Source organism: Pelodiscus sinensis, chromosome 17, assembly GCF_049634645.1.
Source record: "Pelodiscus sinensis isolate JC-2024 chromosome 17, ASM4963464v1, whole genome shotgun sequence".
Classification (NCBI taxonomy): Eukaryota; Metazoa; Chordata; order Testudines; family Trionychidae; genus Pelodiscus; species Pelodiscus sinensis.
In genome coordinates, this window is record NC_134727.1 from 30173779 (window position 1) to 30196235 (window position 22457).

General features: G+C 44.7%; 1 protein-coding gene across 1 annotated transcript in view; it reads left to right on the forward strand.

Moving 5' to 3' along the window:
- Positions 1 to 6468: 6468 nt before the first annotated feature.
- Positions 6469 to 22457, forward strand: part of TGFBI (transforming growth factor beta induced) — a 47642-nt gene continuing 31653 nt past the window's right edge. The window contains exons 1-2 of the mRNA XM_075900435.1: positions 6469 to 6637; positions 13771 to 13869. Of these exons, the coding sequence (XP_075756550.1) occupies positions 6516 to 6637; positions 13771 to 13869 (221 nt within the window). The 5' untranslated portion in view covers positions 6469 to 6515. The remainder of the gene's footprint in view (positions 6638 to 13770; positions 13870 to 22457) is intronic.

The following is a 22457-nucleotide window of genomic DNA, read 5'->3' on the forward strand; positions in this document are numbered from 1 at the left end:
GGCTTGCACCGGGTCTGGGACCTACCCCCACTGTGGCTCTGCATTTGAAGTGTATTAGGAGCCAGGAGGGCAGGCAGCCTGGCTCAGTTGTGCTGGATTTGAGAGCTCAGACCGCTCCTCTGGACAGGGTCTGCTGCCACCTCATGCTGCTGCCTCTGTATCAGAGGCAGCAGCACAGGGCAACAGGCAGCTGGTCTGCGAGGGGAGCTGGTTTTTAAACCAGCTCCCCTCGCAGACCAGCTCCCACCTGGCACCCCACGCTGATGCCTCTGATACAGAGGCAGCAGTGCGGAGTGGCAGGGGGCTCTTCAGGAGTGGGGCCAAAACGCACTGGTTGCCTGCTGCACCCTGAGGGACTATAGAATAGTTGAGTAACCGATAAGAATTCATGAGGTTAATCGACTATTCAATTAACCAATATTTAACATCCCTAAATAAAACGTATACTTAAAAGAACAAGTTACATTTTTAATAAGTGAGGTTATTCTGCAGACTTTTCAAAGTTTATAGAGAAAGCTAATATTGCTATGTCCATACTGAACAGCTATCTGATCTGGGTATTACTCCATGTAATAATAATACTTTACACAGTGCTTGATAGCCCAGGATCTGAAAGGAATGGGGGCATACATCTCGTCAATTCCCCCTTTGCAGCACGCTGTGTGTGTCGGGTGCTTGCAAAAGGAAATTAGGATTAACTAGTTTCCTCCTTCAACAAGCTCTGGATACATAATAGAGAGCTGGCTGGAAAGGGAAATTTACTAGGATTTAAAATAGCATTATGTGATCTTAATCAGTTTCCTTTTATAGCCAGATCCATTTGTGAAGGCAAGAGTTTGGTGCTGAAAGGCATCTGTAATATTTTTAACACATAGAGCCAGGAAAGCAGGCACAAAACAATGTATCTGTATGTTTGTCTGTCTGCGTGTGCATACATGTAAATGCAGGAGAGAGGGAGAGTTTAAAGATGTAAAAAGGAAAGGAAACACTATGGATAAAGGATGAGGGCTAAAAGCGATATTTATATGGAAAGCAGAAGAGAAAGAGAAAGAAGCAGGGTAGTAAGAGGATAAGACATTAATATCAAATACTGAAAATAAATATTAATGTGCATATTTAACTTTCTTCTGGGTAATATCTATGGTCTGGAATTTTAAAGAGAGGCCCAAATTTGGGTCATCTTATTCATGCAAGTGGGAGTTAGGCACCTAAATACCTTTGAGGATATGTGTTTCTGTGCCTGATCAAAGCCTGCTGAAATCACAGGGAGTTTTTCCAGTAACTTTAAAGGGCTTTGGATGAGGCCTCAATAAACCCATCAAGTGAGTAGAGGAGTAGGTTGGTACGGTGAGTGTGCTAGAAAGAAGAGTGTCGGCCCTTTTTGTCCACCCTACTTGATGCAATATCACATTATATGAATCTTCAAACAGTAAAATGGTTTAGGGCCCAATCTATCAAACATTTAGTAGCTAGAGAGCCAAGTGCTGTGAGTTGTCCCATTAACCTGGAATGAATTATTTGCAGGATTAGGCCCACGACACATTGCTCAGCTAGCTGTGCATATTGTTCACTGTGATCTTCTGCCATCCACAGGACTATGTCTCGTTAAGGGAACAGCCCACAAACTAGAATCTGAACAGCTGCTTTGTGTTTCCTGAAATAACAAAACAACTAAGCCTTGACTTGTGGCCGGCATTACCTTTCTCCAGCTCATGCATTGTGCCAGCATGAGAACTTACATAGTTGGCTCTCCATGGAATGGTGAATATGAAAAATGAGAAAGGGGATCGTGTGCAGACACTTGAGCTGAGAAAGAAGTGTGGAGAAGATGAGACACACATAGACCCTAAATCCATATGCTTGTGTTCTGTGGAGCGTCTCAAGCCAGTAAAGTGAGCAGAATTCGGTTCACATGACCTTTAACTCAGTTTTATTATGAAACTGAGGGGCCAGATCTCAGTTTGTGTAAATCAGAATTTGCTCCACTGACGTGAATGAATTTGAACTGATTTAAATCAGCTGCTTGTTTTTGTAACAGTTTGACTTGATCCTCCCAGATGCTGAGTCACCCCAACTCCAGCATTTCACTGGTTTACTCCCTTTATTCCTATATCATTTAACAAATGGTTAATTTGCACCTTGTCAGAATCCTTGCTTTACAGAAGTAGCTGTGTCTCACTCTCTGGGAAAGTGCAGTACAAAATAGCAAAAAACTCAAAAGGAATTACCTGGTTTCATTTGGCTAGTTCAATTTGTGGTTTTAACCAAAACTTGTTTGCTTAGTCTGCAAAGATAGGGTATGTCTACACTACCCCGCTAGTTCGAACTAGGAGGGTAATGTAGGCATACCGCACTTGCAAATGAAGCCCGGGATTTGAATTTCCCGGGCTTCATTTGCATAAGCGGGGCGCCGCCATTTTTAAAACACCGCTCGTTCGAACCCCGTGCAGCGCGGCTACACGGGGCATGAACTAGGTAGTTCGAACTAGGCTTCCTAGTTCGAACTACTGTTACTCCTCATTTCACAAGGAGTAACGGTAGTTCGAACTAGGAAGCCTAGTTCGAACTACCTAGTTCGTGCCCCGTGTAGCCGCGCTGCACGGGGTTCGAACGAGCGGGGTTTTAAAAATGGCGGCGCCCAGCTTATGCAAATGAAGCCCGGGAAATTCAAATCCCGGGCTTCATTTGCAAGTGCGGTATGCCTACATTACCCTCCTAGTTCGAACTAGGAGGGTAGTGTAGACATACCCATACTGTGGTGTTGTCTAATTTTCATTGTCATCTGCTGGTGGTGATGGGAATTTTATCTGATTTTACAAGTGTTCAAGGAACAAAATAAGTGACTATTTAAAGGCTTTCCACATCAATTTGTTTGTTTCTTAGAACACTGTAGCCAACTGAAGTAACAACAAGCAGAGGCTGAAAAGTCCTCAAAAGTTCTTCAGTGCCACTCTACAGACTAAGCTCTGAATAAATGAAAATTGAGGATAAACTAGGGAAACATAGCACTTGATAAATAACGAGTAGTCCTGTGGCACCTTAGAGATTAACAAAAATATATGTAGTATCATGAGTTTTTGGTGGTCAAAACCACTTCGCGGGCATGGAGTTCGGACTAAGGGGGATTTAAAAATGGCAGCGCCCGGGAAGATGCAAATGAAGCCCGGGATATTTAAATACTGGGCTTCATTTGCAACTCCAGTTGCCCTCATTTGCCTACCTAGCTCGAACTACCGAGCTAGTGTAGACATACCCATAGAGACCTAACTGTGTAGTTTAAACCAGAGACACAGAGAAAGAGCCTATAACCCGCCAACTGCCATAAGTAAAACACAAACCTGGAAAAAATGTATTATGAAAAAAATCCACATGCCAAACTGATCTGAAAATGATCCCCTTTATTGTGTATTACACAGATTCTACCTGGCTCTATGTAATCTGCAAGGGCTCATCTAGACTACATGAAAGATTTGAAAGAGGATATGCAAATTCAGTGGGAATTTGCATATCTTCTTCTGATCTCACTTTCGAAAGCGGAGCTGCATAAACCTCATTTTTTTGAGGAAAAGCGGCTTTTTGAAAAAGGGGGGGTGCCAAAAAAACCGCATCTTGATTACTTTCACTTTCGAAAGCGACATCAGAAGAAGATATTCCTGCATAATTTGCATATCCTCTTTCAAATCTTCTGCGTTGTCTAGATGAGCCCCAAGGGAGGACACCTTGAAATGTCAGCTAATCACAGGAGGAAGTGCTCCAGCAGGTGAGTTATGATCAGAATGTGTGGGGGTTTTGGCTCTCGTATCACTTCAGTTGTTTCTCTCCCTATTGCCAAGCCAGCTCAGGATTCTCATAAGAACATAAGAACTATCATAACGGGTCAGACCAATGGTCCATCTAGTCCAGTATCCTGTCTTCTGACACTGGCTAATGCCAGCTGCCCCAGAGGGAACGAATAGAACAGGGAATCATCAAGTGATCCATCCTCTCTTGCCCATTCCCAGCTTCTGACAAACAGTGGCGAGGGACACCTTTCTGGCTTAAACCCATTGATGGACTTATCTTCCTGAATTTATCTAGCTCTTTTTTGAACCCTGTTAAAGTCATGGCCTTCACAACATCCTCTGGCAAGGCGTTTCATAGGCTGATTGTGGCATTATGTGAAGAAATACTTATGTGTGTTTTAAACCTGGTACCTATTAATTTAACTTGGTGACCCCATAGTTCTTGTGTTATGAGAACAAGTAAATAACTTTTCCTTATTTACCTTCTCCACACCACTCATGATTTTAGACCTTCATCATGTCCCCCCTTCTTTATTCTAAGTTGAAAAGTCCCAGTCTTATTAATCTCTCTTCATATGGCAGCCTTCCTTAATTATATTTTTACACTTCATTTGAAAGAGTTTATGCTCTTTTCTATTTTCCTCACTAGGATTTAACTTCCACTTTTTAAACTATGCCTTTTTGTGTCTCACTGCTTCTTTTACTTGCTTGTTCAGCCATGGTGGCACTTTTTTTGGTTCCCTTACTATGTTTTTTAATTTGGGGTTTACATTTAAGTTGAGCCTCTATTATGGTATCTTTGAAAAGTTTCCATGCAGCTTACAGGGGTTTTACTATTGGCACTGTACCTTTTAATTTCTCTTTAACTAACCTCCTCATTTTTGTGTAATTCCCCTTTCTGAAATTAAATGTCATATTGTTGGGTTGCTGTGGTGTTTTTCCCACCACAGAGATGTTAAATTAAATTATATTATAGTCACTATTTCCAAGTGGTCCAGCTATAGTCACTCTTGGACCAGATCCTGTGCTCCACTTCGGACTAAATCAAGAATTGCCTCTCTTCTTGTGAGTTCCAGAATCAGCTGCTCCAAGAAGTGGTCATTTAAGGTGTCTAGAAACTTTCTCTCTGCATCCCATTCTGAGATGATATACACTCAGTCTATATAGGGATAGATGAAATACCCTATTATTATTGAGGGTTTTTTTTTCATTTTTATAGCCTCTCTAATCTCCCTCTACATTTCACAGTCACTATCACCATCCTGGTCAGGTGGTCAGAAATGTATCCCTACTACTATATTCATATTATTAGAGAATTACTATCCACAAAGATTCTATGGAACAGTTTGGTTCATTTACGATTTTTACTTCATTTGAATCTAAGCTTTCTTTCACATGTATTGCCACTCCCCCACCAGCACAACCTGTTCTGTCCTTCGGAAATATTTCATACCCTGCTATTACTGTGTCCCATTGATTATTCTTATTCCACCAAGTTTTTGTTATGCCTATTTTATCAATATCCTTATTCAATACCAGTTCATCCAGCTTATTATTTAGACTTCTAGCATTTGTATATAAGCACTTTAAAAATGTGTCACTATTTAGCTGCCATTGCATGATGGGACTCTTTCATGTGCCTATTTTTCATCAGATCTTACTTATAGTTTATTATTTTCCATGCTCTCCTTTTTACTAAACCATAGAAAAGCTCTTTTAATAGATCCTCCCCTAAGGGATGTCTCTGTCCAATCCATGTACCTCTCCACACCTGTCAGCTTTCCCTCAGCCCTAAGACCAGGTTCACACTAGAGCCAGAAGGTCAGCTTAAGATATGCAACTCCAGTTACAGAAATAACGTAGCTGGAGAGCTTGGCACAGTCTCCACAGCAGGAGGTCGATGGGAGAAATACTCCCACCAACTTTCCTTAATCCTCACAACAGGGAGGAGTACTGGAACTGATGGTGCAGCTCCCAGCATTCAATTTAGTGAGTCTTTTCTAGAGTGAACCTTAGAAGATCGATCACCAGAATGAGGATCCTCTGATACCTGGAGAAGGGCCTTAGTTAAAAAACTGCTCTGCAACCTTCTTACTGTTAAGGACCAACAATCTGGTTCCATGCGGTGGAGCCCATCCTTGCTATATTTCTATTGCTGCAGATCTGCCACGCTGTCCCCAACCGGCTCCTTTATTCCCTTCATTTCTCTCCCTCCTTCCTCCTGCTTCCCTCCAGCCCCACCGTAAGGGGGCAGGCTGGGTGGCCAGAGCAGAAAGGGTCACAGGCTTGGGAGGAAGAGCAGGTTGGGGGAAGGTGGGACTGAGGCGGGAGGAGGAGGAGAGTGGGGGAACTAGATCGACCCCCCCCCTTTTCCCTGGCTTGGGGGAGTCCTGGTCCCTTTTATGCGGCTGCTGCGGGACGCCCCCGCTCGGGTTTCACAGCGCTGCTGGGGGCAGGGTGAGAAGAGGGGCGGGCGCATGCCGCAGCAGCCAGATGTGGGGGGGGGGGGGGCGGCTGCAGGCAAAGGGCGCCGTAAGGGCAGACCCCCGCTCCCTCCCGCGGACGTCGGGGGGGGGGGCGGAGAAGGGGGGCAGCTTGTGTCCCGGGGGCAACGCGCTCCCATTGCCCGGCCCGGCCGTCCCCGCCCCCTGCCCAGCCTCGCTCCGTCCCCTATTTAGCCGCGGCCGGGCGCTCCGTCGGGGTCTCACTCGCCCAGCCTCTGCCCGCGGCGCTATGGAGCCCGGCGTGCTGCTGCTGGCGCTGGCCGCGGCTCTGGGGCTGAGCCTGTGCGGCGCGGCCCGGTCCCCCTACCAGCAGGTCCTGCAGCACAGCCGGCTGCGCGGCCGGCAGCACGGGTAAGGCGCCGACCCGGGCTGCGCAGCGAGGCGGGGACCCGTGTCCGCGGGGGAGCGGGAGGGTCCCCGGGCTCCGCCAGACGGAGCTGGGTGGGAGTGAGGCTCGTTCGTGGATGATTCAAGCCCGCGGGGCCGGTGCAGCCGCCAGGTGCAGGGAGCTGCTGTAAGGCGAGGAGAGAGACTCCCTCCCCCCCCCCCCCTCCCCCCGGTTTGCAGGTCCTCGCTTAGATGTTTAGTCTGCGGGGTTTTGTTTGCATTGGTACCGGGACAGTCAGACGCAGAACGGCACAAGCAAGGCGCTGCTGCCTGTCAGCAGGACTGTCAGCAGGGGGGTGTGCAGGCCCATACGCAGCCTTTCCCAAGGGGGGAGTGTGTGGATGGTCACCCCTTTTGAAACTGTAAGTGCTCTAGGAGGAATGCAGCTGTTACAACCTGGAATAATGGCAGAGGGCACCACAATTCAGCTTAACTCCAGTGTGAACTGGGGCAGGAACTTAAGAGGGGGTGATGAGGCCCCTAAGGCTTTTCCACCCCCTAGCTGCAGCTGGGAGCACAGTTCTGGCTGGCAGTTGGGACCCTGGGCATGGGGCTGGCAGCAGAAGCCTCTGATGTTGGGGGCTCAGACTGAGACCCCAGCATGTGGGACCAGCAGCAGAGGCCCCCGGCGTGCAGGACTAGAACCAGGACCCCAGCACCTGAGGCTGGCAGCAGAGTCCCTACTGTGCAGGGCAGCAGTCAGGTGTATGGAGCCAGCAGCAGAAGTCCTGGCATGTGGGGCTGATAGCTGGGACCCCAGGTCCTCGGCTGGGAGTCCAAGGATGCTGCAGCATCCCTGCTCCCCAAATCCCCACATCTATGCCAGTATGATGAACTTCAGAATACTGGAGGATGTACTGTGGTCACATATGGCCGAGTTTAGTCTTTCTGGGCCTTGAAGAAAGAAAGAATTTGTTGGAAAGTATTGACCTTGATGGCATTTCAGTGAGAAAACAACAAATTCCATAGTTTTAAAGCCTGCTGCATTTCCCACCTAATGTATCTCTGAGGTTTTATTGATGGCTGTAATGTAAGGCATCCTGAGCAGCATGGACAAAAAGTGCTTACATAAAAGCAAAGTTCTATGGTTGCTGTTATTCTGAACAAATGTTTGCAAAATGAATAACTACATATTGTTGAAATGTAAATAGTAGTGAGATTGTGTCAAAGTAACAATAACAGATTTGATGCCCCTTTTAGTGCCTTTGTATTGCATGGTCCCTTTAGACCAGTTTACAATTTAATATTTATCAATCATTCCTAAAATAATTTCTATTTAGACTGTCCCTTCACGGCAAGGGCTTTATCATCAACTTTTGTTTATAAAGACCCCGGCTCAGGTCTGATTCTAGACTGCTGGCTCCTTGGGGCAAGAACAATCTTAATGTTTGATTGTTGGCAGGCACAAATATATTATCCACACTTAATGTTATATAAAACCAAGACTACAGGACCTAGACAAAAATGAGGAAGAGAAGATGTTGGGAGTGAATTTTATAACATGGAGCATTTGTATGAAGTTTTAATTTGTCTGCAAAACATCAAACTGTAAGAGTTAAGATGCCTCCAAGGCTATTTCTGGATTAATTTTAAGTTTACATACCCTGCAGTAAAGTCAGACACATTTTAAAATACTTTTTTCCTAATCAACTGGAGTTCTTTAAGTGAATACTTCCTAAAGAGCATCCAAAAATGTATGTAGAAATCTTCTCCTCGATTGGAAACACGTTATTAGGAACATAGTCCTGATGCTGGTTCTGTTGACATTGATGTATTGTTCTCACTAACTGACATCTGTAAAAAAGTCTCGGCCATGTTAATCTGTTGTGAAATCTGTAGTTAAGAGAAACTATAAGGTAGAAGGGGGGTGAGAGCCAAAACCACAAAGAAATATTGCAATCAACATGTTGCCTTGGAAACTAGATCAGCTGTTGTAAAAACAGCATGTTAGCTTGTGTTCAATGAGACATAGAACCTTAATAGATGAGTTCTGGAGGCTATTGCCTGCCTTACGTAGTTGATATGCAATGTAGACCTCCACATACATATGCCTTGAAATTAAAATAGCCAAATTTTATCAAAGCCTTTAATCTTAAAGTGTGCAAATTGGGCTGTGGAGCTGTTCTCCCAATCCCCTTACCCTCCTCCCCTGGCCAGCCAGGGCCAGATAATGCACACTCTGGCAGGGACTTCTGTAACAGCAACCCAGAGCCCCAGGCTAAGAGACCTCGCAAAAAGATCAGGAGTTTTGGTGATCTGAAGCTCTTTTTGAGGAAGGCCCAGGACTGCAGCCCCTAAAGGCACTTCCTTAATCAGGCCCTGGTTATGAGGATCACTGAAAGCACAGAACAGTGATTTTTTTTCTTTTCCTGGGACATGAGCTGAACCTGCATGACACTATATTGATAAAGCAGCTGCATGTTGCTTCAGTATTTTCTCTTTAAAAGGATAATTGGTTAATATGAAAGCAGTACTCAAGAGTGCAAAGTATTTCTTCAGCAGCCTCTTAAACAAGTAAGAGACCATTCCCAAGGAAGCAAAAGAAACGCTCAAACTAGTTCTCTGGTAGCCAGCTACGTAAAGGATGAATCCTGGAGGGCTTATGCCCTACCGATCAAATGGACGCTGTAATCAAGGAGCAATGTGGTTGGCATGCATTAGTAATCCGATTTGCTCACTGCAGTACAAGGTAGGCTGAGTCAGATGGTTGGGGAATGTCGGTGAGTTGTACTTGTGGGGTTGGCTCCTCCCCTCGTGTTCATTGGCATAGTGGCATTGAAGTCAGTGTGGCAGGGCCAAGTTATACCAGCTGAAGAGCAGACAGTCTGAGTTCGCTTTTAATGTTCTCCCCTGCATTCCTACCATTTGGCAAAGTGAAAGGAATGCTTTCAAGCAGTTTTTATTGGAAATGACAGCAGTGATGAAAATTGTGATCTCAGTTCTGCGAGGCACTAAGAGCCCTCAACTTCCATGGACTTCTGTGGGTGGCAGAAGTGCCTGGCACCTGGCAGGACTAGGTCCTATCTCTACAGATGTATGGTGCAGCGAGATGAACAAAGACTTACTAAAGAAAAGCCAAGCTCCCACTAATTCATACTAATGACTGGGAGACCAACCATTGTGGAGAACTGAGTTCTTGCGCAATAGTGAAAATATGCAGCACACAGGTGAGGGAGGATGAATCCACACCAGACCACAGAATCTCCTGTGTTAAGCCTGACAAGTAAGCATTGTTTAGAATTCCTCAGAGCACATGTGCAAACAAGGCCATAGAATATTTTGTCTGAGTAACATGAGACCACTGTGATTTGTCCTCCCCCACCTCCACACACACACTAGGTTTGTGGCTCTGTGAATTAAAACTCAGCTGATTCCTGTAAGATGCAGAGCACTCTAGGGAAAGATGCTGACTCTCAGGCTATGTCTACACTGCAGGGTTTTTGCGCAAGAAGTTTTTTGCGGAAGAATTCTTGCGCAAAAACTTCTTGCGTAAAAGCATGTCCACACCTCAAAGCGCATCGCTTTTGCACAAGAGAGCATCCACACTGCATGGACACTCTTGCGCAAGAAAGATCTGATGGCCATTCTGTGAATGGCCATCAGAGCACCTGTGCTTTTTCGGATGGGTTTTATTTGCACAAGAAACCCCTGCAGAGCATCCACACATGCCTTTTTGTGCAACAGCGGTAGCCTTGTAGAAGGAGGTTTATCTACACCACAAAAAGACCTCCGTTCTGCTGTTTTACTGTCAATTTACTTGCGCAAAAGTGTGCTTGAGTTGTGGACGCTCTTCAGGTTTTTGCGCAAAAACCTTGTACAGTAAAACTCTGATGGTCCGGCATCTGATGATCCGGCACTCCTGATGGTCTGGCACCATCAGGAACCCGGAAGTGCTCCGGGCAGCCGGACCTTGGAGCTGCTCTGCCCCCAGCTTCCCCAATTCAGCCGCTACTAAAACTGACCAGCGGCTGAATCGGGGAAGCCGGAGGCAGAGCAGCTGGAGTGCTGCCAGGTAGGTACCATAGTGCTGCCCCTCGGGGCTGCGGGACCAACCCGGCAGCACCCCAAGTGTCCCCGATTCAGCCGCTGCTGAAACTGACCAGCGGCTGACTCCAGGAAGCCCGAGGCAGAGCTGCTGTGCCCCGGCTTCCTGGAATCAGCCCCTGATCAGTTTCAGCAGCAGCTGACTTGGGTACACCTGGGACAGAGCAGCTGGGGTGCTGCCGAGTTGGTCCAACCTGGCAACGCCTCAGCTGCTCTGTCCCAGGTGTCCCGATTCAGCTGCTGTTGAAACTGATCAGGGGCTGACTCCAGGAAGCACAGGACAGAGCAGCTCTGCCCCGGCTTCCTGGAGTCAGCCACTGATCATTATCAGCAGCAGCTGATTTGGGGACACCTGGGGCAGAGCAGCTGGGGTGCTGCTGGGTTGGTCCAGTAGCGCCGAGGAGCTTCCAAGTAGCTTCCAAGTGTCCGAGCTCCACAGAGGCTGCTCCAGCAACCTGCCTGCTCCTCCAGCGCTGCTGCCTGTGATACAGAGGCAGCAGCGGGGTGGGGCCAGGTGGCTCTGCAGGATTTGGTGCTCATAGGGAGTTGGCAATTAAACTGGTTCACCCCGAACACTGGTTCCCACCTGTCCTCTGCACTGCTGCCCCTGTGAGAGGCAGTCAGCGGGGGTACATGTAGTCGTTCGTATTAACATATAAGCCCAGGTTTATTGATTAATCGTTTAAACAACTAACATCCTTAATCCAGACCAGTGTTTCTCCAAGTGTTCCATGGTCCCGCTTTGGGAAAGCTACTAGCGGCCTTTGTTGCTTTGTTTATCTAAAGGGTCTGTAGCCACGGAGCCTAGTGACTCTCATTGACTCTAGTGCGCCGTTTCCAGCCATGAGAAGCTGCCGGAAGCAGCGGCCTGCAGAACACTTTGAGAAATACTGATCCAGACTATGGAAAAGTCACTGTGTTGAAACACTAGCACAAGTTCATTATTAGCAATATAACAATTCTATTTTCATATACAAAATAGTTCTAGTCTGATCTACCGCTAATTACCCTGATATTTTTTATTTTAAACATAGTTTATCTTTTTGGTTACATTTATTTAAATATCTTCACCTTGTTTGTCATCTCTATCAAGTCTTTATCCATAGCTTATTTTTTCCTAATGAGTAGGTGTCCAGAGTAGAAACTAGGGTTGTAAAATCCCATTTAATTGGTTAACAGATTAACCAGGATGTTTAACCAGTTCACTGATTAAAGGTGGGTAAGGCGGGCCTGGCCTGGAGCAGCTCCTGTCTGCGATGCACCCAGGCCTGCCACAGCCAGGGGATGCTCCAGCTAGTCTGGAACACTTCTGTCCATGGTTGGCCCGGCAGGGCTGGAGCACCCGCCCGTGGCCGGCGAGGAGTTGGTCCAGCCCCCATTGGTTAACCAGAACCAGTAAGCATCACCCATTAAGGGTGGTGTTCAGGGCCAGCTTTAGGAAGTGCGGGGCCCAATTCAAACAGTTTCAACGGGGCCCTGGCAGCCAGAATTTTTTTGTTGAGCAAAAAAACCAACAACAACAAACACCGCAGGGAAACTTCTGTGCTCGACTCACCCCTCTGGGTGAGTTGACTCCTCCTCCGGGGCCAATGCACCCTCCCGCAGCGTGCCCGGCATGCCACAGAGCTGTGGGAGGGGAGCAGCCAGTGCACTTCTGGAACCCCCGGAAGTGGCGCAAAGCTGCAGGCAGGACCAGTTGGTGACCAAGGCTTTAGGGCGCGGGGCCCGATTCAGGGGAATCGGTGGAATTGGCCTAAAGCTGGCCCTGGTGGTGTTAATCGGTTAACTTTTCACACACCTAGTAGAGACTAGGGATGTAAACATGCGGTTAAGAATGTAACCGTGTAACTTCTAAAACTTCATAATGGATGCACACACCTTGGGCTCTGTGGTATAAAGCTTAAATAAGCCCTGCTTCCAGGCGGGAAAGCCCTGTTGCCAGCCCTGCTCCCGCAGAGGCTTCACTGTGGGGTCTGCAGCCAGCTCCCTGCAATCAGTCAACAGCCCCTGCCGGCTCCTCTCCTGGGGAGTCAATATGTCACTTGCAGCAGAGAAGGGGCAGGTAGGCCCACCACAGACACGGGCTGCTCCAGGGGATCCTGCGAGGCTGGAACAGCTTTCTACCCAGGATGGGCAGAGAACTGCTCCAGCCCTACTGGTTAACCAGCACCAGTAAGCCTAACTCATTCTAACAGTGTTTCTTAAACTTTTTGAGTCCACGGAACATGAAACGATAATCATTTTTTATGCAGAACACCTATGAAAAAAAATTTTCAAAAAAAAAATTGTTGTTAGACAAAAAAAGACAGAAGCAAAGAAGAGGTTGCGGCACACCTGCGAGTTGTTCATGGAACACCAGTGTTCTGCGGAACAGAATTTAAGAAACACTGCATTATAACCTATTACAGTAGACTTCCGATAATCCAGAGCCTATGGGACCTAGGTGGTGCCGGATTATCAGATATGCCGGACTATCAGGAGGTACTATAAGCTGGTTATATACATACTGTATACATTATATACTGTATATAAAGTGTTCTTAACCCTTTTTATTGTACATACTGTATACAGTATACTGTAATATTTTAGTTTTTTAAGCCTTTTTTACCTTTTTGCTCAGTCAGCTGCCGCCGCTGTTACCTTGTGGCTCATTTTTTGCTGAAGCTCACTTACTAGGCTCTTGCCATTTTGATGCCGGACTATCAGGAGTGCCGGACTATTGGATGCCGGACTATTGGAGGTTTACTGTAGAAACATGATGTAACTGTCACTTTATCTGTCATTTTTTATTTCTAGGATGTGTGAAAAAGGTCAGGGTTTTGGACTCAGCAAAGAAAACATCCTGGCTCGATGAAAAGCGAGCTCTTTCTCAGTTTAGTTTAATTTTTAGCAGTCCTCATACATTCTGATCTCTTAGGTAAATTGCAGCTATAAAAGATTCCTTTATAAAAATCAAAGTACTGTTTTCAGATCTATTGTCAATGGGGTAACTCTTATATGTCTGAATGAGGGAATAATTTAAAGTATTTTTTTCTGTCTTTCTTTATATGTAGCCCCAACGTGTGTGCTGTGCAGAAACTTATTGGAACAAACAGGAAATACTACACAAACTGTAAACAGTGGTACCAGAGAAAAGTCTGTGGAAAGTCAACGTAAGTACTTGAGAGGTATCCAGAAATCTAAAAAAAATAAATAAATAAGCTTCAGTATAGATACGTGCATCAGACTTTTTTGGCTCAAAGCAAAGTGTTGTAATGAAAAAGAAACAGCTGTTATTAATCACGCTGGACATTAGATTGCAGGGTAGGGCTTCTTGTTTCTAGGCGCTTCAAAGCAATTCCGTTGAATGCTGATAACAGCATTCACGTTTATTTTTAAGCCGTGCATTTTTAGGAAAGGCACACGTACTTACCAGACATCTTGTCATTTGCCAACGGGAATGCATAGCCAGACACGAAAGACTCTCAAGAGGTGGGAAATCATTGAACATGTAAGGGCACCGATGTGTTAATTTCACTCTTGGTGAGTCAGGCCCACTAATGGGACAAAAGAGGCAATGCCCCTGAGCCTGCCAATTCAAAACAGCCCAGAGCTCCTGGTTGCTCCACCGCTACTGCAGCAGCTGCCAGAGCCCTGAGCTGCACTAAGGGCTGGCTGGAGAGGGGAGTACAGTGTGGTTCGGCGCTGCTTCCCCCTCCCCCCAGTAGTAAATAGAAACACAGGGAGCCTTCTTATTTTTTATGCATTAGACATTGAGTCGTCAGCATTCATTTGCTTCCAAATAAACCTTTGTGCCTCATGATTTCCTATCTGTAAAATGTTGATCGTGATCCTCTAGCACTTCAATACGTTAAGGGTGGAAAGTGCTCTATAAATCCAAAGCCCATTTAGTTATAGATTGAGAGAGATTTTTCTGTACTTACAGTGTTTTCAGTGCTGCAATGAAGTATGTACAGGAACAAGTACCTAACTGTGCCTCTCTCAGGCCTAGGCCCTGTGTTGCTTTTCTATAAAGAAGCAGCTCAAGGATGATGGGTATCGGGAACAACATAAAATGCATTTATATATACAGATAGTTCGGTGGAGGATAAAAACCAAAGTGAGAAGGGGGGTGGATTTCAGTTTACGACAAGTTCTTTGAGGACTGCAGGAAAAATTAAGCATTCAGATCAGTTCTATGCCCAAACCTCCAAATATTTATATTTGAGCAATTGTTACAGAGAGTAATCTGTGCAACCAGCCTCAGCACATCCTTCTGGAAGGTGCAGTCTTCAAATAATTAAGAATGTGTATGCCATGCTTTCTGCTAGGAATGTCGGTGGTTAACCGATTAGCATCACCGATTAGTTACTAGGCTGCTCCAGCCCGGCTGGGCCCATCACACTGCGAGAGAGAGGCCATTCCACCCCAGACAGGACCCCCACTGCCCTCCCACTTTTAAGCAGTTAACCAGTTAAACATTAATGTTTACTGGTTACCTGATTAAACAACTTAAACCCAATGTAAAATTCTGCTGCCAGACATGAGATAAAGTCTGCCCATCTTCCAAGAGACATAAGATTATGCAAGTCTCTGAAAGTTGGAATATGGGGATCTAAGGTAGCTTCATAAGCTTCTGGAAGATAGAAGCTAGTTGGAAGGTTTTATGTGAGCTAGTTTTGTTTTCAAGCACCAATGTTAAACAAAAGTTCCCATGCTAATTTAAAATAAATGCAAGAGTTGAAATGAAAGGATTAGCAACTTCTACTGGACTAAGATTATATGTAGAAATCACTTAGTCAAGAGCTCTGACGTCAAATCGCCCAGATGTTTATGGAATGATTGGAAAAAAATTTACTTCTCAGTCCAGTACAAAACTAACTATTTTGGCATGTCTTCGCTGTCTCTTGAACTTAAATGAAATAAACTCTTTCTTTGCTAGATAGCAAACTGAGAGCCCTTTCACTGCGTCATCATGAATGAACAAACCAGAGTTTTAAGTTGGCTTCTAAATAAAACAAACAGTAGCTTAGTTCAACTGGATGTACTGAGCCTCATGTTTGGTCCCCTGTGTTAATTGTATAGAGAAGAGGTAGGAAGTCCAGAAATTGCCACTTAGCACACTTTCTGAACTTTCAGCACACTTCATTCATTTGATTCATCTCAAAGGAGTGGATTCCTTACTCTTTACGTGGAGATCCTGTAATTCATTAAAACCTGAGGACTAGATTATATTTTCAGTGTGATAAAGTAATCTCAAATGGCTTCGCTCACCTATGCCAAAACATTTACTGCAACCAGAGGCTAAAATAATGCAACCTCTCTCTCCCCCAAACCCCCCAAACTCCTCCCCCCCAAGATAACAGCAAAACCTCAGGAGGAGCAAATCTAGATGACTCTGTGGATTAGTGGTGCTACAGCCCCGCACACAGGCAGTATGCCATCTTAAAGGGGTCAATCACCATGAGCATCTGACAGCTATGTAGAGATCTTTGTGAAAAGAGTTTGATTGGAGCCACATTCCAAATAGGTGAGTCTTTATGTCACATAAACCACTATCCTATTTGATGCTGTTGGCAATTTTAGCAAAAACCAAATTCTGAGGGCCAGATTGTGCCACATATGCCTGCCGATGAGCTCTTATTCCAGTGAGTAGTCACATTTGAAGGAAATTAAACCACTCATGGAAGTGTGGGGTCACCAATGCAAGTATTAATGCATCACCACAAGAGGTCTCAAAGTTGACATGTAATGCCTACTAGGAACACAGAAATCTAGCACGTTGCTATTAAAGTTTCAAAGTATGAATTCACATGAGTCACCAGTACCTCTGGGAGGTGAAGACAAACATGGATGTCTTCAACATTTGAATGAACAATAAATTGAGACCCCAGAAACATTAGCAAAACTCTATTCATTGAGTTTGAGAGCTCTCCAAAAAGGCATTGCAGTAAATGATAGCTGAGCATACCATCTCCAAAGGGTTTCCCTGATGATCCATTAACTGCAGAACACGTGCACCGTAAGGCCTAGTCTACACTATGCCCCCCCCTCCAGTCAATCTAAGCTAGACAATGTCAGCTACACAAAAATAGGATAGCTGAAGTCAACATACTTACCATGGTGTTTTCAATGCAGTAAGGTCGGCAGGGGCTGGTCTTCTGTCAACTCCAGCTACTCTTCTTGTCCTGGTGGAGTACCAGAGTCGATGGAAGTGCAACTAGGGTGGTAGTGTAGACATGAAGATAAGCCCTAAGGGTATGTCTACACTACCACCCTAGTTCGAACTACGGTGGTAATGTAGTCAACTGGAGTTGCAAATGAAGCCCGGGATTTGAATTTCCTGGGCTTCATTTGCATGTTGCCAGGCGCCGCCATTTTTAAATGTCCGCTAGTTCGGACTCCGTGTCCGCGGCTACACGCGGCACGAATTAGGTAGTTCGGACTAGGCTTCCTATTCCACGAGGAGTAAAGGTAGTTTGGAATAGGAAGCCTAGTCCGAACTACTTAGTTCATGCCGCGTATAGCCGCGGGCACGGAGTCCGAACTAGTGGACATTTAAAAATGGCTGCGCCTGGCAACATGCAAATGAAGCCCGGGAAATTCAAATCCCAGGCTTCATTTGCAACTCCGGTTGACTACATTACCACCCTAGTTCGAACTAGGGTGGTAGTGTAGACATACCCTAAAATACAGAACATCTTTAAGGACACTGCAGCAACTGGGCAGGAAAATCTGCATATTTTAAGGCCATATTACATGGCTTTTATTAAACTAACATGACTTAGCAGCACTTAAACTGTCTTTGATTTTGATGTAACTTGTTTGTGATCACAGGCATTAGGAGATGAGTGGCTGGGTTTTATGGGCAAACTTCCTTTTTTCCACCTACAGCCTGTATGTATTGTTGTAGCTGCAATTCCCAGGGGATAGACTTAGCGTTTATACATATGTTGGTGGAGTAGTTACATCCCTGAACAATACACATTGTTCCTGAACATAATTGCAGGCACAAAAGGGGAATCCAGATACATTAATGGTTTAAAACACAGGAGTAGTACTATGATAGGATCCATTTGTGCAAATGCTAATGTGGGTTCATAGAATCATAGAATACTAGGACTGGAAGGGACCTCGAGAGGTCATCGAGTCCAGTCCCCTGCCCTCATGGCAGGATCAAATACTGTCTAGACCATCTCTGATAGACATTTATCTAACCTAATCTTAAATATCTCCACAGATGGGGATTCCACAACCTCCCTGGGCAATTTATTGCAGTGTTTAACCACCCTGACAGTTAGGAACTTTTTCCTAATGTCCAACCTAAGCCTCCCTTGCTGCAGTTTAAGCCCATTGCTTCTTGTTCTATCCTCAGAGGCCAAGATGAACAAGTTTTCTCCCTTCTCCTTATGACACCCTTTTAGATACCTGAAAACGGCTATCATGTCCCCTCTCAGTCATCTCTTTTCTAAACTAAACAAACCCAATTCTTTCAGCCTTCCTTCATAGGTCATGTTCTCTAGACTTTTAATCATTCTTGTTGCTCTTCTCTGGACCCTCTCCAATTTCTCCATCTTTCTTGAAATGCGGTGCCCAGAACTGAACACAATACTCCAATTGAGGCCTAACCAGCACAGAGTAGAGCGGAAGAATGACGTCTCATGTTTTGCTCACAACATACCTGTTAATGCATCCCAGAATCATGTTTGCTTTTTTTGCAACAGCATCACTTTTTTTTTGCTGACTCATAATCAGCTTGTGGTCCACTATAACCTCTGGATCCCTTTCTGCCATACTCCTTCCTAGACAGTCACATCCCATTCTGTATGTGTGAAACTGATTGTTCCTTCCTAAGTGGAGCACTTTGCATTTGTCTTTATTAAACTTCATCCTGTTTACCTCAGACCATTTCTCCAATTTGTCCAGGTCATTTTGAATTATGATCCTATCCTCCAGAGGAGTCGCAACCCCTCCCAGCTTGGAATCATCTGCAAACTTAATAAGCGTACTTTCTATGCCAATATCTAAATTGTTGATGAAGATATTGAAGAGAGTCGGTCCCAAAACAGACCCCCTGCAGAACCCCACTAGTTATACCTTTCCAGCAGGATTGTGAACCATTAAGAACTACTCTCTGAGTACGGTTATCCAGCCAGTTATGCACCCACCTTATAGTAGCCCCATCTAACTTGTATTAGATGGGGTTGTCTCATAGTTATCAACAGACTGCTTATGGTAGGGGACACACGCCTGCTAGTAAGTTCTTACAGGCTTATACCCTTAAGTCATTTTCCACCATTGCTGTGAAATATTTGAGCATATGTGTAATATATTGTGTCTGATGAATAAAACTGGACAGTTCAACAGATGGCTCAAATGTTGCTCCAGCCTTCTTGACTGCGTTGTTGGTGTTCTGTTCTTTGCTAAAGAGTTGGATTGTGCTTTTTGGAAGAAATTAGATGGTCTGGGATAAAACAGTGAGCAAGATGTTTGATATTGTTTTGACATAATGAGCAAGATCTTTGCTTTAGTAATTATACAATTTTCTACTTTCAGTTACATAGTTACTACTAAGGCAAAGGGATATTTTATTTATCTATCTGTATTTATATTTTCCGAAATCCAATGGCAGCACTATTGGATCCTTATGCTTTTGGAATCCTGAGCATAACAGAACAGTAAGAAGTTTAGTCAAGAACAAAAAGGTAGCCTTCAAAAATTACTGGTCTTATAAAGCTGCCCCTTCACACTTTCCTGTGTTCCTGAGCTGAATTAACATTATTCATTTGTCTGATGTGATTTCTCCAGCTCAGGAAAAGAACAAGTCTCTGATTCTGTTTATAAAACAAAACATGTGGGGTTAATTACAGGAAATTATTATAAATGGAACTTTATTTGGTAATGTATGCTTGTGCTTATTTTTATTGCTTTGAAAAATGCACTTAAATTTTAATTTTGGACTCTAACAACACAACAGCAGGAAACAATGGCTAATAAAATATGGAGAAAGCTCAGTGCAAGTTTTACTGCATATTGGATTTTACAGCATAGTCTTTTGAAAATTAAATCAGATTTTAGAACTACAAAGATTTTACTTAAAACTAGTTGACTGGGAGGGCAGGAAATTGTGGTCACAAGGCATTACAGAACGTATGACAAACGCTCTTTGTATGAGGGCATTCTGACGGGATTGCTTATTTAACCCGCATAGTTGGCACCAGCCTTGCTGAGATGTAATGATCTGTAACCAATGATCAGACATCATAAACATGCACTGTATTTGGCAAACTCAAGTGCTGTCAAATAGCATACCACTGGCTTGTTCTGTAAATTGCGAAGTATATTTCATGATTTTTGTTGTAAACTATGTAATATATAGCCGTATAAGAACAAAACCTAACTGAATGCTTACACTGTTTATTAACACTCATACAGACTCATACTGGATTATGTTTATTATGGGCAAAATTTTGCCTAAAAAGTACACGTTGCCTTAAATTGGGGGTACATGGATTTAACAGAGGGCAGAATTTGGTTCTCTTTTGGAACCTTCCATTTGCTAGAGATATCTTTAAAAACTCTTATGTTACACTTATCTTTCTGCAGTTTCATCTGCCTAGACATTAACAGTACAGCTACCAACAACTGTTCTATAGATTAGGAGGAGCACTTCTTTTTCACTCTTAAAGGCCAAGTCTACACTGGAGGATAAAGTTGACTTCAGATATGCAACTCCAGCTGTGAGAACTGCATAGCTAGAGTCAGTGGACCTTAAATCAAATTTGTGAGATGGCCCCACTGCAGCCATCCAATCAGTTTTCCTTACTCCTCACAACCCAGTGGAGTACCAGAGTCATTGATGGCACCATTAGCATTTGATTTAGTCTGCCTTTACTAGACCTGGTAAATCAAACCCTGGAAGATCAGTCTGTGGAGTACTGATGTCTGGGTAAATGTAGACAAGGATAGCCAATGAAGTACTGTTTTAGTGAGGTAGTCATGTTAGTCTATATCTACAAAAACAATGAGGAGTTCTGTGGCACCTTAAAGAGTAAGGCTAGGTCTACACTACAGCTGAAGGTTGATTTATGGTACACATTTCCAACTATGTAAAAAATGTAGCTGGAGTCGATGTACCTTAAACCAAGCTTTAGTGTTGTTATCCTCCCATTGACTTCCTTTATTCCTTGTGAGGAGTAGGAGTTCTGGCATTCACTGGGGTGCCCTCAGCATTTGATTTAGTGAGTCTTTATTAGACCCGCTAAATCAAATGCCAGAAGATCGATCGCCGCAGCATCAGTCTTCATAAGTTAAAAGCAGTCAGCCTGATTTCATGCTCTGAAACATAGAATCTGGCTCTGATGGACTGCAAGAGCCAATTTCACAGCCAGAGCTACTTAATACTTTCCTTGCTTGTGGCACCAAGATCCTTAGAGCAAGGGCACATTAGCTGATCTCACCTGCTTACAGGGATAATCTACCCCAGCTAACCTCCCCATGAGGCCTCCTTCAGATAGTCAGGATGTAAACCTTTTGGGGCTTTTATAGATGAAAATCAACAACTTGGCTTGTCCCAGAAGCTAATAGGAATATAGGGGAGGTTCTGGAGAAGAAGGGCTACAGCCTACAGTGTTAATACTTAACAACCCACCTTCTGTACTGACTGAAGTATCTTAGAATGTATTGTGGCACAGGTCTGAGCACCATAGAAAGACCTAAATAGCTACAGCCACACAAATTCCAGGTTGGAGAAGAGGGATGTACAGCATTTTTTACTTTTCCAGCTGATATGGAGCTGGCCACTCTTCAACTGAAGATCAGAACTCTGACCCTGATGGTTGGGATTGATAGTGTGTTCTAGGCTGTCATCCGTTCCATTGGCCAGTAATAATATTTGGTGCCCTCTGATTGGCTGCTGATGGCTAGAACTCTTCTACAGTCCTGATTTGGCCTCCCCAGGGATGTTGTGATGTCAGCAATTTAAAAATTCAGTATGGTCCCTCTCAGAAGTGAAAGAAGAGGGATGGCCCTTACCTGGAAGAGCTGACCATTACATTGGCCAGAGGCAGGAAAGGATGGCAGCAGGTGATGAGACACAACGGGAGAGAGATGAGGGATATGCAGTTTTTTAAAACTGAAAATGGGGTAGTGTGGGAAAGCAATTAGGAAATAGATAGCAAGGTGAGAGGACAATGGGCATATTTGGTGCACACAGTGGCTTCTCCAGGCACATTCATCTGGTAAGTGATGCCTTCCAATAGCTGCAAGGCCACCGGCACTATAGGATTCACTCTTGGCAGAGGCAGAAAGTGGTACTGTGGGAGTCACCGCTAGAGCCATTACCTCATTCCAGTTAGTATCTTTGACTGAGGGCCCCAATGGCGTGCTCATTTGTGAGTAAGAGGTTCCAGTTTTTATCTGCCGATACAACTGTCTGTCAGAGGCTGGAGAGGGATGGCAGGAGACAAATCGCTTGATCATGGTCTTCGGTCCACCCTCTCTGGGGCACCTGGTGCTGGCCACTGTCAGCAGACAGGATAAAGGGCTAGAAGGACCTTTGGTCTGACCCAGTACGGCCGTTCTTATGTTCTAACTATACCACCCTCAGCAGCCTTTGGCTTGCTGGGGGCAGCCTCCTTCAGTGTTTTCCTTGAAAGCGTTTAGACCATTTTCTGTGATGTGTATCAGCAGCTTCCTGCTCTGTTGGCTATAGCTCATTAATCTGTAATCAATCTGTAAATAAACCTTTTAATGATGTACA